At 43.9% G+C, this 14,655-nt stretch overlaps 1 protein-coding gene across 8 annotated transcripts in view; it reads left to right on the top strand.

The window, feature by feature from the left end:
- Positions 1 to 10,432, top strand: part of NHSL1 (NHS like 1) — a 174,720-nt gene extending 164,288 nt beyond the window's left edge. For 4 of the 8 annotated variants that reach the window (XM_054279244.1, XM_054279242.1, XM_054279246.1 and 1 more), the window contains 3 exons: positions 1,347 to 4,766; positions 5,302 to 5,431; positions 8,871 to 10,432. In XM_054279244.1, the coding sequence (XP_054135219.1) occupies positions 1,347 to 4,766; positions 5,302 to 5,431; positions 8,871 to 9,594 (4,274 nt within the window). In that variant the 3' untranslated portion in view covers positions 9,595 to 10,432. Of the gene's footprint in view, positions 1 to 1,346; positions 4,767 to 5,301; positions 5,432 to 5,842; positions 5,974 to 8,870 lie in introns of all 8 variants that reach the window. The other 4 variants (XM_054279245.1, XM_054279243.1, XM_054279249.1 and 1 more) reach the window with 3 other exon arrangements.
- The last annotated feature ends 4,223 nt before the right edge of the window (positions 10,433 to 14,655 follow it).

The raw sequence follows: 14,655 nt of genomic DNA, 5'->3' as shown, positions 1-14,655 counted from the left end.
AACAATCTTTTTTGTGTGTGCTGCTTTAACTGTAGCGTTTTCAGAGCCCTCTTTTCCTTACCCTAAATGCCTCTTTTGCCTGCCAAGAATGAGGATGATTAAATGTCCTTTAAGTGGTGTTTTTAAAGCTGCATGATAAGAATACCTATCCTCCCAATGCAGTTTCATATAGTAAATATGAAAGGAGAACATTCCTTTCAGGCATGCTACTTTATTGCTCCTGAGACTCACTAAGGCAGAGACTTGAAATAACCAGTTCTCCCCCACAGTGACATATGTGTAGCATCCTTACCAGCATCTCCAGCAGCATGCCTGCCTCTCTCTTGCTATTTATACAGCAATGCAACCGAATTCAAAAGCAACAGCCTTACACAGACTAATTTTAAAGCAGTCCTCTGCTTTGTGTTTTTAAAAGGTGGCTACCGATAAAATTGTAAATTTAAAAGAGCCCTAAAATCCTTTCTGTTGACCCAGTGATAACTATATATTGAGCTAAAACTGATTTCCATTGTCTTCAAAGTTGGGGGTTGGGAGGAGTTATGCCAATATGTGATCATTCCTTCTTTTAGAAAAAGTGATAATTTTTTTATTTCCTGATGGTGCTGAGGATGAGACAATCATCAATACCAGCTGTTTCTTTTCCCCAGTTCTTACTGTTTTTCCTTTATGATAAATAGAAAGTAGTTGTACGGAGAAATGTTACCTGATGGTTTTCTTTGCAGTGTTGGATAATGCTTATATGAATGCTGTTACAGTGTATGTATTACTTGTGGCAAAACAATGCATGTTTCCATGTGTTAGCATTCTTTCAGACAAATTGCAGGACTTGGAGAGCTGTCTGTGTCTCCTGAACATTTTTTTGTGAAGTGTAATGCTTGTAAAAAGTAGATCCTTTTATTCATATTAGTCTCCAGATTTCCTTCCCCTTTTCTTTATTGCATGAGGCATTAGCATGGGAACACACTTCACGTTTCTCAGGCTTTTGTCTGTTCCTGCTGCGTTGCCTACTGGAAGTCAAACAGTACCACTTGGTTTCTGACACAGCTGATTACTATGGGAATTATTACCATGTCATAAACAGAGGATTTCATGTGTCGAATGTGCAGCAGGAACGCAGACGATTCTGTAAGCTGAAGGTTCCTGGTAATAAGGAAAAAGGGAAGAGAAATGCAGAAAACAGATTATGCCTCTGCAAAATCCATTGTTGCAGATTCTTCTTCAGAAGGCATAAACCTGCAGGAGCATGGGGATCGAGCAGTTTGCTGAGTTGCTGTATTTTTTAAATGAGTGAGAAGATAAATGTGAATTTGCGCTTCAGGAAATAATTATTTTATTTTTGACTCCAGCAGTTGGTACTGGCCAAAGTGATTTCCGAGGGCATTCCATGTATGTCCCAGATCACTGTTCCACGCTAGGCAGACTAGACAGCTACCGCTCCGCCATGCAGCGCTCTGAAACCAAGGACACCAGCTGCCAGACGGAGGAAGTTAAAGTTGTGCCCCCTTCAATGAGAAGAATACGAGCACAGAAAGGACAAGGCATTGCAGCCCAGATGTCCCAGTTCTCCAGCTCATCTGGAAACATGTCGGTGATGAGCGATTCTGCTGCAGTTATATTTGCCTCTCGCCAAAATAACGACCTAGGTTTTCACAGCTTGCCTCGGGTTGGTGCGAGAGTGTCTCTGCAGTCCCTAGATGAGACGCAGAGCATGATGTCAAGGCAGACAGAAGACATTGCTGGCACCTTACCCCACCAGATAAGTAAATTGCAAGTGGATGATAGTGTTGTGCATCTGAGGAGTAATCCCACGATGGGGACCCCGTCAAGGCCAAAGTCCCAAGAGGTAAGAAGCTGTGACAGCGAGAAGTCCTCAAGCCCAGCATGTGTGGTCTCTCCTCATGCCACTTACTCAACAAGCATCATACCCAATGCAACACTGTCATCCTCCTCGGAAGTTATCCTTATTCATGCTGCTCAGAGTGTTGGATCATTGGATAGTAAAATGTCCAGCTCCGATGCCTTTCCAAATCCAAGAGACAATCCTGCTGCCAGCAGTGCAGTAAGTGGGAAAGAAGATCACCATTCTTCAAGTGGTAACTGGAGTGAGAGTAGCTCCACACGTCACTCACAGACTTCAGATACCATCCCATCTAACACTGTCATGGTGCTTTCTCTCGGTGACTCTGCTGTCTCTCTAAGCACTCCTGGGAATGCAGAGGCTGGGTCGCAGAGCATGAGCTACAGCTGTAGGAACACCGCTGCTTTAGCAAGCCCTTCCCAGGACAGCGATGGTCGGAGCGAATCCAGCTACTCTGGGGAGCGAGCGCAGGCAGCAGTGAGCAGCACAGAGCATTGGCTGTACAAGTCTTCAGAGAGCAGCGAGACCCCTTCACACAAGGCGGTTTGTACAACACCAGGCTGTGCCACACCCCGTAGCAACCTGAGCAGCAGCAGCCTGGAGAGGACGTCAGTCAGGGATGATTCTACTTCCCTGTATTCTGTGGACCATGATGGCTATTATGGCTCCATGCATATGGACTCTGCACTGAAGGCAGACATGCCATGCAACAGTGCTAATGGTTTTGAGAACCCCAGAGACAGCGTGATAAATGTCTTTGAAGGAAAGGAGAAAAAACTTCAGGATGAACACTCAGGCCAAGGTGACAAATCCCTTGCAAGAAACATCTCACTGAAAAAGGCAAAGAAGCCACCTTTGCCACCATCCAGAACAGACTCACTCAGAAGGATGCCTAAGAAAAAAGCCCAATCCAATGGACAGATACTTGATGAAACCCTCATTGCCACTCTTCAGCATTCTCTGCAGCTGAATCTCAAGTGCAAAAATGGCAGCTCCCCTTCCCAGAGCCCCTGCAGTGATTATGAGGATCCCTGGGTGTTGCGCTCACGCAGCCAAAGCTCGGTCAGTGCGAGCAGCAGCATGATGTCCACCACTGCTCCAAACCTGTACTCCATCTGCACAGTCACTCCCTCCCAGAGCGAAACAAGTAGCATAAAGTCGGAGTATGCTGACCAGTGGGGTTACTACAGCGACTATGCTGCGGTGGCAGATGACCAGGTGAAATCTCCCGTGACCCATTCTGCCAGTACTTCGTCTGCTCTCAGCGATTACAGCATCAGCCACTTCAGCGATGGCTCAAGGGCTTCTGTGCCACAAGTGCCCAGTGGACTGGCCAAACCAAAGAGTGCTTCTCCGGAGAAATCCCACCGCGTCACATCACCATCGAGTGGGTACTCCAGCCAGTCCAACACACCCACTGCGCTCACTCCAGTGCCTGTACTTGTAAAGTCTGCATCATCAGGAAATGGGAAATCCAAGCTGAAGCCTAAAGTGCCTGAAAGGAAGTCCTCTCTTTTGTCTTCGGTCTCCATGTCTTCGTCGTCCACTTCTCTTTCTTCAAATACATCTACTGAAGGGAGTGTGAGTGTGAAGAAACTGGACCCTGCCCTGAGCCCTCCTGTGGATTCTGGTGCACCTCCTCCACCAACTTCTCTTCCAACATCTCAGCATTGTCCTGAGCTTTCTCCTCCTCCTCCTCCTCCTCCTCCAGCAGAAGTAATGGATCTGTCACCATTGTCAGCCTCTCCCACGTTCCCCCCTCCTCCGCCAGAAGCCAGTGTAAGTTCTGCCTTTGCTCAGACTGTCCCATGGTTTCCTCAAGAAGCCTCCATCAGTTCATTCTCTTCCCCCGTTCCTCCTCCTCCTTCTTGCCCCTTGGCTGTCCCACCACCAGCCCCACCGCTTGATCCCAAAATAACAAAAGGTGCAGCAGCAATATACCCACTGTATTCTTTTAAGAAACGCAACCAGGAGGATTCCTGCTACAGTCCAGTGAAACAGCCACTCAACAGGCAAGATTCATCAAGACCTGTGATGCCGTTAGTAACCACCAAAGCACTGCAAATGGTGCAGTTGAGGTCTGTGAAAAAATCAACAGAAGGTGAATCATCAACTGAATCTGCTTCTGAAACCACCTCTCAGGAAAAGGGTACTGTAAATTCATCATCACAGTCTTTGCTAAAGCCATCTCTCTCACTAAAACTCAGTACCAGCTTAGGTGATGAGGAGGTGAAAACTCAAGGCACCTCATTTAAAAATGCAGTTCAAACACTGTCTCGGGGTTCTCCTCTCATTCTCTCTGATAACACATCTGTACTTGACAGTGATCAAAAGCCTGTGAGTGCAGTAGGTGCAAAGAAATCTTCTGAAGATGATGCTCTGGGGTCAGCCACTGATGACACACCTGAGTCCTCAGTGCAGAGTGAAGACCTCCCTTCTGGCATGTCACTTCAGGGATCACCAGCATCTCCTGACAAGACTCAGGGTGTATTGCCAAGCAAGAAACCACCTCCTATTTCAAAGAAACCCAAACTGTTCCTTCTGGTTCCACCTCCACAGTTAGACCTTACAGTGGAGAAAGCAGCTGAAGTGGTTGATACTGCCAGAAGCCCAGCTACGAGAGACGCTGTGCTTGCACACTCTGAGGAGGCAAGAAATTGTCTTACAGATGGACTCGGTTCTAGCGAGATGGACTCTGGCAGCCTGGTTCCTGAGGGAGGAGCTGCTGGATTCACCTTCTCTGAGACAGTGGGAGCGAATGCCTTTGTGGTACAGCCTGCTGCATCACCAGTTCAAGAGGAACCCAGGCAGGAGGAGCAGTCTGCTTTTGATGAAGGAAGCAGTTCAGGCAGCAGCCAAGACAGTGGCAGTAACACTGACGGGCACCCGTTTCAAGAGAACGAAAGTGGTGAGTCTCTTTTCTCTGACTAATTCAGATGCAGCAGTAGCTATTTTAAAAGATGGGGATCCTAGCGTTGAGGTGGCATTCTGTAGAAGGGAGATCTTCTTGTGATTGTTACAACTAAAACGAAAAAAGTTGCAGGGATCTGATTAATATTGTATGACATTTCATAGAATTCCTTTCTGACTTCTCATTGTTGCAGACATGGAAAGAAAATGATGCTTTATTTAACCACGCTAGTATTAAAGCATGCTGTGAAAGCAGTTAATTTGTTAATACTGGTTTTGCATTTTAGTGGAAATGCTACAAATTTTCTTTTGTTACTGTTCTCCGCCTGTTATGCGTGAGCAAGCACAGGCGTGTATTTCACGCGCTGCAGTTCCCTAAGCAAGCGTTGCTCTGAAATCACAGTAATGTCAGTGCTGCACTCACTCAGTCCATCGGATGCTTCTCCTTGGAGGCAGCAAGGGCTGGTTTCAGGACTGGGTGCCCATGGGGTTCGCACAACGGACTGACTGTGTTGTTCGTTCTCTTTGCATAGTGGAGGTGTTTGAATCAGACACAGCCAGTAGTTCATTCCTGCCAAGCAGTGGTTATGGGGAAGAGACAGACGGAGTGGCAACACCAGCAAGACCAAGGACTACTGAGGATCTTTTTGCAGCCATTCACAGGTACTGTAGAAACTGCCCTTCCTCTACTGTCAGGTCCAGTACATCTCTCAGAAATAAATTTAACACTGTTTTGTTGAACACCCAATTACAACAGTCATGGCTTTAACAGAAAGTACATATTTATCAACTTTCTACTAAGGCTATATGTGAAAAAGATGAGGAAACGAACTTGCATATTATTGTTTTATAAATGTATTTAATCCATTCTGAACTAAACCCAACCAGATTAAATGGATGTAGATTATATTATAAATACCTTGCCCTTTAAAATATCAATTTACATCTAGTATTTATTGTACTGTTCTCAATCTGCCATATTAACTCTACTGTTGCTTTTTCTGTGTATCTTTTTGTTTTCATTCTCGTTCTTCTCCATCTCTTTTTACTCTCTTCGCTGCTTATATGGTGCAGTTTGGGACAGAGGCTCAACGCTAATGCTTCATGGCAAGCGTGGCTGAAACTGGCAAGTAACACAACATGTCAGTCATATGGCAAAACATATGGCAAACGCTGGATTATAGTTTGCCATAATCCAGCCTGAGGTCGGGTATTTTGTGTCAAACTGGTTCATGAATGGAATGTGCAGTACTGGCTCTATTGTTAATGGCATTATTCATTTCCCTTGAAAACAGAATCATGCCGAATGGCAGCTAGATTTATGTGCTGTTCACGTTAGGTGCTGAGGAAGAAGAAAGCCCGAGAAAGCCCCAGGGACAGGAGCGCTGAAGGCGGAGCCCGGAGCGGGTCCCTTGGAGCGGCGCTCCCGGAGCCGCCCGGGCCGGGCTGGGCGTGGCGACAGCGCCATCGCGTGGCTGCGCCGCGCTCTGCAAGCCGCAGAGGGGCCGCCTCCTGCCCGGGAGTGGGGAATTATCCCGGTGCTCACTCCGTCTGCACAGCTGTGCATCGGGAATGAGCGACGCGAAGAGAGCGGCTGCGAGGCTGCAGCATTCTGGATGCAGATACTATGTTTTTTTCATTTTTTGAAACAAGTCTTTTCCAGACCTTCCAAAAAACTACATGTATATGATACTGACTTTTTATAATTTACTGTTAGCCCTTAGGACTTGGCCTGTATGAGCCATTCTGAAAACGATCTGTTGCATTCATGTTGCATGGCACTCTCTAGAGCTGTGTCAAATCTGGCTTAAGAATGGGGTGTTCTGGCCAGTAGCCATTCTCTTTTGTGTATGCAGATAGAGAGTGGATTTTTGTGATATGCACATATTTGTAAATCATTAGTTTGTGGGGAAATGGACAATGGAACTGGATGTGACATACTTAGAACTGCTTGATACATTTTTTTATTATGACCTTGCTTTTGCTGGCTTTGGACTTTAACCACTTTCTTCCTTGGTTGCTAATTAGTAAAAAAAGTTTTGGTTTTCCCCACTGTTTCTAAGAGATACTACTTCAGTAATTGGCGCTCTTGAATATATAATTTGAAGCAAGATAAGAAATTTAGTGGTATGTGCATTAAGGACAGGAAGAACAGTCCGAAGTTTTAAGTCATAGTTTTGTTTGAACATATATCCTGTCTGTGTCTGAAAAGCCACCAAAACCAAATTTGGTTCTTAATTTCAAACTTCTTCCATAATTCATGCATATTGAGAAAAGCTGGCTAGGTGCTGACAGCAAACTGACTGCTCTGCACTGCATTCACAGTCTTACCAGATCACTCCAAGCTGCGATAATAGTCTTTCTGTGCAGATCCTTGCAACTGATTTTTTCTTTTTTTAAGTTTAATTTGGGGTTTGGTAACAGTACAACCCCAGCACTGCAGTGTTTAAAGATACCCACAGGCAGCCAAAACCATAATGAAGGAAAATCTTTCCCCTGTAACAAATGCACACAAGTGTTCACATACAGATTCGCAGAGCATCCGAGCACCAAAATCATCTGCTGCCTACGGTGCTAAGGCACAGTTAAATCTAGATGAAGTTCCCACATTGGCTGCTCCTGAAGTCATCATTCTATCTCTTTGCTGTCTTCTGTGTCCATTCACTCTCAGGCTGAATGGACATTGGTATTACATTCTTATTCCAGAAGGACAGGTGGAGGCAGCAGCAGCTGCTGAAAATAACAGCTGGTGCAGCTGCCTGTGGGGGCATCACAAGTGAGTTATGCATAAACTTCACCACTTAGGGAAGAGACTGGATTGCTCCAAAGTCTTGGCACAGCCTATAGCAGTGTCTGTTGCTGCCACCTACTCAGCTGATGGATCCTGCTTCTTTGTTTTCAGGGGTTTTTTAATTATCAGTAGGCTGCGATGCATGAACACATTTGAGCTTGCCTTGGCAAAATCTCAAGGCTTTTAAGAAAGTAAAGCTAAAGATCACATTAAGTAGAAATCTGTTTTACAAGGGGAATGGTCTGGGTTGAACACATGCTTGATAAAAATGAATATGGAGTTTATAGGATGATAATTTTATATCTCTAAGAAGTCTGTTGACTTGTTTTAAGCTTCTGCCAAAATACCATATTTAAAATTAGGCTTTATACAATCCTTTTTAATTAATTCTTGCTCAGTCAGCAAAGAAACAAAGCAGCTGTATTATAGCTACTAGGCATGTACATTTCTTTAAGATTGAGGCAGTAGAAGTCCAGTTTCCACATATTCCCAGCTCCGTGGTTATCTCTTAATTTTTTTGGTGTGTGTGTTATCCCTACACTTCACATCTAAATAGACAAACACTCCACTTTTCCATTTGGAAAGATAACTTTCTTGTCAGGAAGTTGGTCTCTCCTTCATTTAGTTGAAAGTTGCAATGACAGAGCACCAACATAACTGTGAATTTTATCTGTGCATATTGAGAGGAGCTGGAAAGGATTTTTCTCTATTTATTTAATATTTGGATTAGGGATGGGGTTTTTCAATAATTTAATTTAGAATTGTCACATGTGGCTCCGTTTGCTCCATCTTCAGCAGCAGTGCTTTGCTGTGTCCTTTTTTTCTGAAGGAAAGTGAACTAAACTACACCTCAAATTCTCCAGAGAGTGTGAAATTGTAAAATGAAACAAAACAAAGCATACTCTAGATGACATATTTTGAATCAAGTCCCCAAATTACCAGAAAAACAGCATGGAGTATAAATTTTTATAGCACATCAGTCTGAGCAGTTGAATATTGACTCCAGAAAACCCGATTCACTATATTTACCAAAGTGTTTTGAACATCAGTATTGCCAGTTTTAGTAGTTTCATTGTTCCAGATCTGCAGAAAAAGAGTAATAAACGTATGCCTTCAATACCTGTATTGGTGCCTGTACAGTTCTGGTGGTGTTCTTACTCATGCTTTAGATTTAGATCACTTCTCCCTTTTCCCTGTCTCTGCTTTAGCTTAAATTCATTGTCATCCCTCTAAACTGAGTTTAATTAGAGGAGGTAAAAATTTTCATTTTTGTGTCATCCTCTTTTTTGTGTGTATGTGTTTCAAACTCAGATCCAAAAGGAAAGTCCTTGGCCGTAAAGATTCTGAAGACGACCGTACCCGCAACCATTCTCCGTCGCCCCCCATAACTCCCACTGGTGCTTCCCCAAACCTAGCTACCCTCAAACAGGCCGGATCTATCCAGAGGAGCGTTCGCAAGAGCAGCACCAGCAATGACAACTTCAAAGCCCTGCTGCTGAAGAAAGGCAGTCGCTGTGACACCAGTTCCCGTATGTCCGCAGCAGAGATGTTGAAGAACACGGACCCGCGGTTCCACCGGCCGAAGACGGACGCCCCCGCTGACCTTTCCGACAGCCCTGCCGGCTGCTCGCCCAGCAAGAGCAAACGGGCCCAGGAGGAGTGGGCCAAGAGTGAGGGCCTGATGCCAAGGAGCATGTCCTTCTCTGGCACGAGGTACGGCCGGTCACGGACACCCCCGTCTGCTGCCAGCAGCAAGTACAATGTCCGCAACCGCATCCAGAGCAGCCCCATGACTGTCATTAGTGAAGGAGATGGGGAAGTGGTGGAACAGTCCGAGGGCAGGGTCCGGAGGACTTTGGAAGAGCAGCAAGAGGGGCAGCTTGATATGTTTAACAGTGATGAAATGGACATGAATGACTTCCCGTATGCTGAGGAGGCAGGCTGCAAGGAGACCTTGGATCCAGCCCATGTAGACTTAATGACTCAACCAGGTGCTTCAAGGAAGTATCTAAACTCTTCAGCTGAAGAAAGTTAAAAGGCAGTGTGACAAAAGGCGTTGGACATTAGTCTAGAAAATTACAGGGACTAGATTCCAGAAGAAAGCCCAGACCAGGACAAGGTTACTTTGCTGAGCATTTATTCCACGAACTGCGTGTGTATGTTTAAATGCTAAAGCGACGATGGTTCTGCATGGTTGGGTTGGGATGGGGAGCACTTGCTTTGAATGAGTGGTCTGTGGCTTGAAGAATGTTAACAGTTGAATTTTTTGTGTAAAGCCTTAGAAGTCCTCTTGTAGGGTGGGGTGGGGAAGTTTTCTCAGAGTCTGTTGGGGTGTGAAGTTTTTCTTTTTCTTAAGACTGCAATTGTGCAAGCAAAATTTAGGAATAAGCGAAATGCGAAGGCTCCTGTGGTACAAGCTGGACGTTTGTTTCAAAAGCATTGTAGTGATGCAACGTAGTGCATTAGTTGAGCAGAGGGAGGCACAATGAGGCACATTCACCTCTGAGAGAAGGTAGCAGGGTTGATGCTGGGGTTACGTGGCTCCTTAGAGGAGTATGGCCCAGCGTTTGATGAAGCATGTCCTGCTCGAGCAGTGAGCTCACCAGGTTATGGATTGGTCCAGGGTACTGTACTTTTAATTCTTTTTCCTGAGGGAAAATGAACTGTGTAGTTAAGGTGGAAAAGGGAACTGATTTTATAACACACTACTGGCTGCTGTGCAGCCACACACCTTCACTTGGTGAAACACACATTTCCAGGTGAATTGCTTCCTTGACTGGAGTATTCCCTTAGAGAACTAGAACAGCTAGATGCGTGTGGAGGGTGCAAGCAGACATCAGGAAAGTGGGAGATGAATGAAGCCAGAATTTGGAAGGGTTTAGGAATGGTAATCCCCAATTTAGTGTTCCACCAAAACACTCCAAACCATGTACCCGCTCACTCACTCCCCTCTCCTCTTACCTCTGTGGGTGGCTAGGGAGGAGAATTAGAGGCACAAAAGCTGAAGGTTGGGGGCTGATAAAATAAAAATTCACTGGAAACAACAGTGAAGTAAGAAAATGGACAGTAGCAGTGACAGCGCTTAGAGTGTGCACGAAAAAGGTGAATGACTCACAGGTGACAGAGCCCGGTAAGGTGTGACCTGCTGCCCCTCTTCCTTGTTCCCAGCAGTGTTGTGAGGTGGTGTAGAGTAACCTCTGTGTCCTGGCCACAGCCCCTCCTGGCTGCTGCAGAAAATGAACCCTGTCCTGGCCGGAACCAGGACAGTTGTGTTTCTGAATTAGAAAGAGAAATTTGACTTGCACTACAAAGCTGTAGGTGGAGCCCGTCTTTCAAAACTGAAACTTGGGAATTGTATTTTGCGGGAAATCTGTCTTTCATTTGTCAAAATGGGGAGACTATTACTTTGCATCACTTGAAATACAGATACTTGCTAACTTTCGGTTACCAAAGAATAAGTTACGGTTACTTTCCTTTTTGATTTGCCTGCAGTACTGCTCTTCTTTTTTAACCTTAATAATTTAGTGATGTTCGTTTTTATTGTATATTTTACAGATAATAAGAACATTTAACGGTTTTCCAATTGTAAAGAAGACCATTAATTAAAACTGAAATATTGGCTGGAGTTTTTGGTTCTTGGTAGGAATGAAGCTTTTAATTTTTAATAAGAATTTTGCATCATTTGATGGCATGCGCAGTTTTTGTATTGTTTGTAAATACTGAAAGTTGTTAAAATATCTTTTGATCTCCTTACCGTAGAATTTTTACATATTTAGATTGCTTTTAAGAAGAAAAAGCACTCTTTGTAGATTATTTATTTTAGAGAAATATGCTTGTAATCTCTTTCTTCAATCCTTTACTTGTTAGTTATGTAAATTTCAGGGGCCTTCGTTTAACTCTTCCCTTCAGAAGAGGGGAATAGTGCTGAAAATGCTGTGACTTTGCTTCAATAAAGTAAAAGCCTGCCAGTTGCCATATTGTCTTTTGAGTCGATTAAAATCTCCTTCAAAAGATGTGTCCCACAGCGTATGGCAACCCATTGAATGCCATCATCCATGCATCCAGCTACTAATTTCCAGTTTTCATTGCAAAATTTACTAATTCACTTTAGACACAACTAAAGTGTACTCACACATCCATCCCATTTTGGTATCTCAGTTCTGAGACTAAAAATATTTAAATAATCCTAAGCTTTCTCCAGTGTCATGTGAGTGTTTCTACTACTCCTGTCCTACTTGCAACCTGTCCCAGAAAACTAAAGTTCTTGGAGAACCAGATTATAAGCAGAGTGAGTGGGAATTGAAATGGACAAGTTGAATCCAGCTGCACTCAGTGGAACAAGGGTGTATCAACTGGTGCGCAGCAAACTTTCTACCATTTTCATATGATAACTATATTGAAAGAACCATATTATTTTTTAAATAAAAATAAAACCTAATTGGATAAAGGAGATTGTTTCAGATACTGTTAATATTGAATGACACTCTGTTACAAAGAGATAGCAATGGCAGAGTGTTTTGCGCTAAACATCTTGCCAGTGTTGCTTTGCTCTGTCTTGCTCAGCTGATCTCATGAAACATGAAAGGACCAAGTCCTTTTCACAGCAGGTGCTGTCCCTTAGAAAGCCATGCTAAATCTAGCCAGTCCTCGTGCCCCCATCCTGACAGGACAGTGTGTCATAAATAACCCTCAGGCTTTGTTTATTATTTACAGATGAAATCTAAGATGAATCATCTACGTGAAAAATGAATGCACTGGGCAAAATTGTATCTCTGGTGCCTGCAGCTTCTGCAGCATTTGCAGCCCTTTGCATCGAGTGTTTGTAGGGGTGAGCCTGGCCAGCTTGTTCCCTGGTGATGGAAAGCTGATGCTGCCAGTTGGTTTTATGGGCTGTGCAGGGAGCTCTTGAGAAAAGCCTGGCTTAAATGCACGGCGTCAGTGCAGGTAGACGAGATTAAACTTGAATGTAGCACAGGATGAATTTCCTCTCTGGCCACAGATGGCCTTGATGCTCCTCTAAAACCCACATCTGGTGAACTTGGGCTAAGGCTCATGTTTTGGCTAACATGCAGAAGACAGTGTTTATGCAGCCCTGCTGATGTTGCTACAAGACTACATTTTACAGGTAGTGAAATACCTTAGGTGTGCTGAAATATGTTCAATGGTGCTAATACCACTTACTTTGGTAGCTGATGTAACTTTCTTACAGAGATGTCACCATGTCATCTCCCTGCAGGCAGAACTGGTTCATTATTTTGTTGCACTTAAAACTTCAAAGTTACTTTCTTAGTCAATAATGTTCCTCCATTGGGAGGTTTTGCAGTGAGGTTTTATTGGTCTACAACTGTGGATTAAATTTAGCAAACCTCTTCTAAAGACATCCAGAGCAGAAGGAGAGGAGGGCACATATGCAAACTTGATTGTGCTGAAGCAGACTTGTCATCCTGATGCTTAATGCATCATAGTGTCACAGGGCTTGTTTGGAGTTTACAGCTGGCCTACAGTTTGCCTCTAAAACAAGAATCCTTATTGAAGTTAGATGTGAGATTTATTTCTGGTGTCCGTTTTACTGGGAATGGTTTTCAGCTTCAGTCTTTTTCTAAATTCTGCCATATATTAACTCATTTCATGTTTTGTTCCTTTATGTTCAAAGTTCTGCTGTCAGATGTAGGCAGCCCCAATAACACTGTGAATCTGTTAATACATTCACAAGGCCCTGGGGCATTTACAAGCCTTCACTGCTGTTTGTACACTGGAAAGGAGAACTTATTACCTTAATTGAAATGATGGAGGTTATGCAAGGAGCAATAGCTTGGTGAGAGGAGGTTTGGAAGGCTGCTGGATATCAGTTAAAAGATTTGGATAAGAAGTGGATTTGATGAAAACAGGATTTTGAGAAACCAGGACTGGGATGCTGGTTCCTGCATAAGGCTCGGCCTGAAAGAAGGCACTGGCAGAAAAGGTGAAGCAAGGAGATTACTGAGAAGTACAGTGAATGCACAGATTAAGGTATGGGGTGCGCAGGCTAGTGCAGATTCTAGATGGTAAAGAAGTTTCAGCAAGAACAGAAGAGAGAAAAAGGCAAAGGAGCAATGGAATAGCCACAGCAAGGAGGAAGAAAAATTGCGGCCCATATGTTTCATCCTAATTCAAAGGGTGTAGAAGGCTGAAGTCAGTCAAACGTGGGAGGAAAAACCCAAAACCCCAAACAATTTAGAAGAGGAAAATGAGCAAAATTGGGTGAGCTTAGAGAAGCAGTAGTAGGCTGGAGTGAGGAGTGCTCCAGGAGACCTCAGGCAGCACTGGGTAGGTGGCCCAAGCACAGCTCTTGGGAGGGTTCTATAGAACCACTGTGCCTGAGGTCTGGAAAGAATAAAGGGGATTGGGAAGATCAAAGCTCAGACTGATTTTGTGTAATTTCTACCAACAACTCTGTATCCAGTGCTTCCAATGTACTGGGTACAGGTCTCCAGACACTTGCATTGGGGTAACTTGCTAAACCTTCAGTCATTTCCTGGAGCAAACAGAGGCCACTCTTGCAGACAGCACAGGGATGAATGTGCTAATACTAGTGCAAGCAAATAGATCTTGTTAGGTATTCTTTGGATACCACAAAATTCTGGAAAAGTCATTTATAGCAGCAGTCACTGTTGAAACAAAGCCATTGCCACAGTACATTTGAGTGATTCAAAATGATGCATTGTTTGCTTTTCCAAGAGAGAATTAAAAGGATGGGCTTCAATGGTAAAACAATGTGTTACGTAACTTAGAGTGGGAATGAGGAATCATTTTACATGTTTTATTTAAAATAACTTCAATACTCACAAAAGGGAGCGCAATAGCTTTATAATGCCCTTGGTAGCTGTGTGAGTTCCCCCCTTAACACTTAATTTTCTGAATAACTTTTGAAAGTGATTTCTTGCATGGTCAAGACTAGAAAAATCTTCAGGCAAAATGGATAACTTTCTTGGTTCTAAAGGGATGTTACCAACTTAAACTTTCTTGGTTCTAAAGGGATGTTACCAACTTAAATCTGAGTACAGCATTAAAATCTTGCAACTACTCAGTGCTGGATTGTGACTCTGGTTATAACTGG

The sequence above is a fragment of the Melozone crissalis genome, unplaced genomic scaffold (assembly GCF_028551555.1).
Source record: "Melozone crissalis strain CALT ecotype California unplaced genomic scaffold, PUWL_Pcris_2 ptg000027l_1, whole genome shotgun sequence".
In the NCBI taxonomy this organism is placed as follows: domain Eukaryota; kingdom Metazoa; phylum Chordata; class Aves; order Passeriformes; family Passerellidae; genus Melozone; species Melozone crissalis.
Note: the sequence above shows the minus strand (reverse complement) of the source record. Positions and strands in the feature narration are given on the sequence as shown.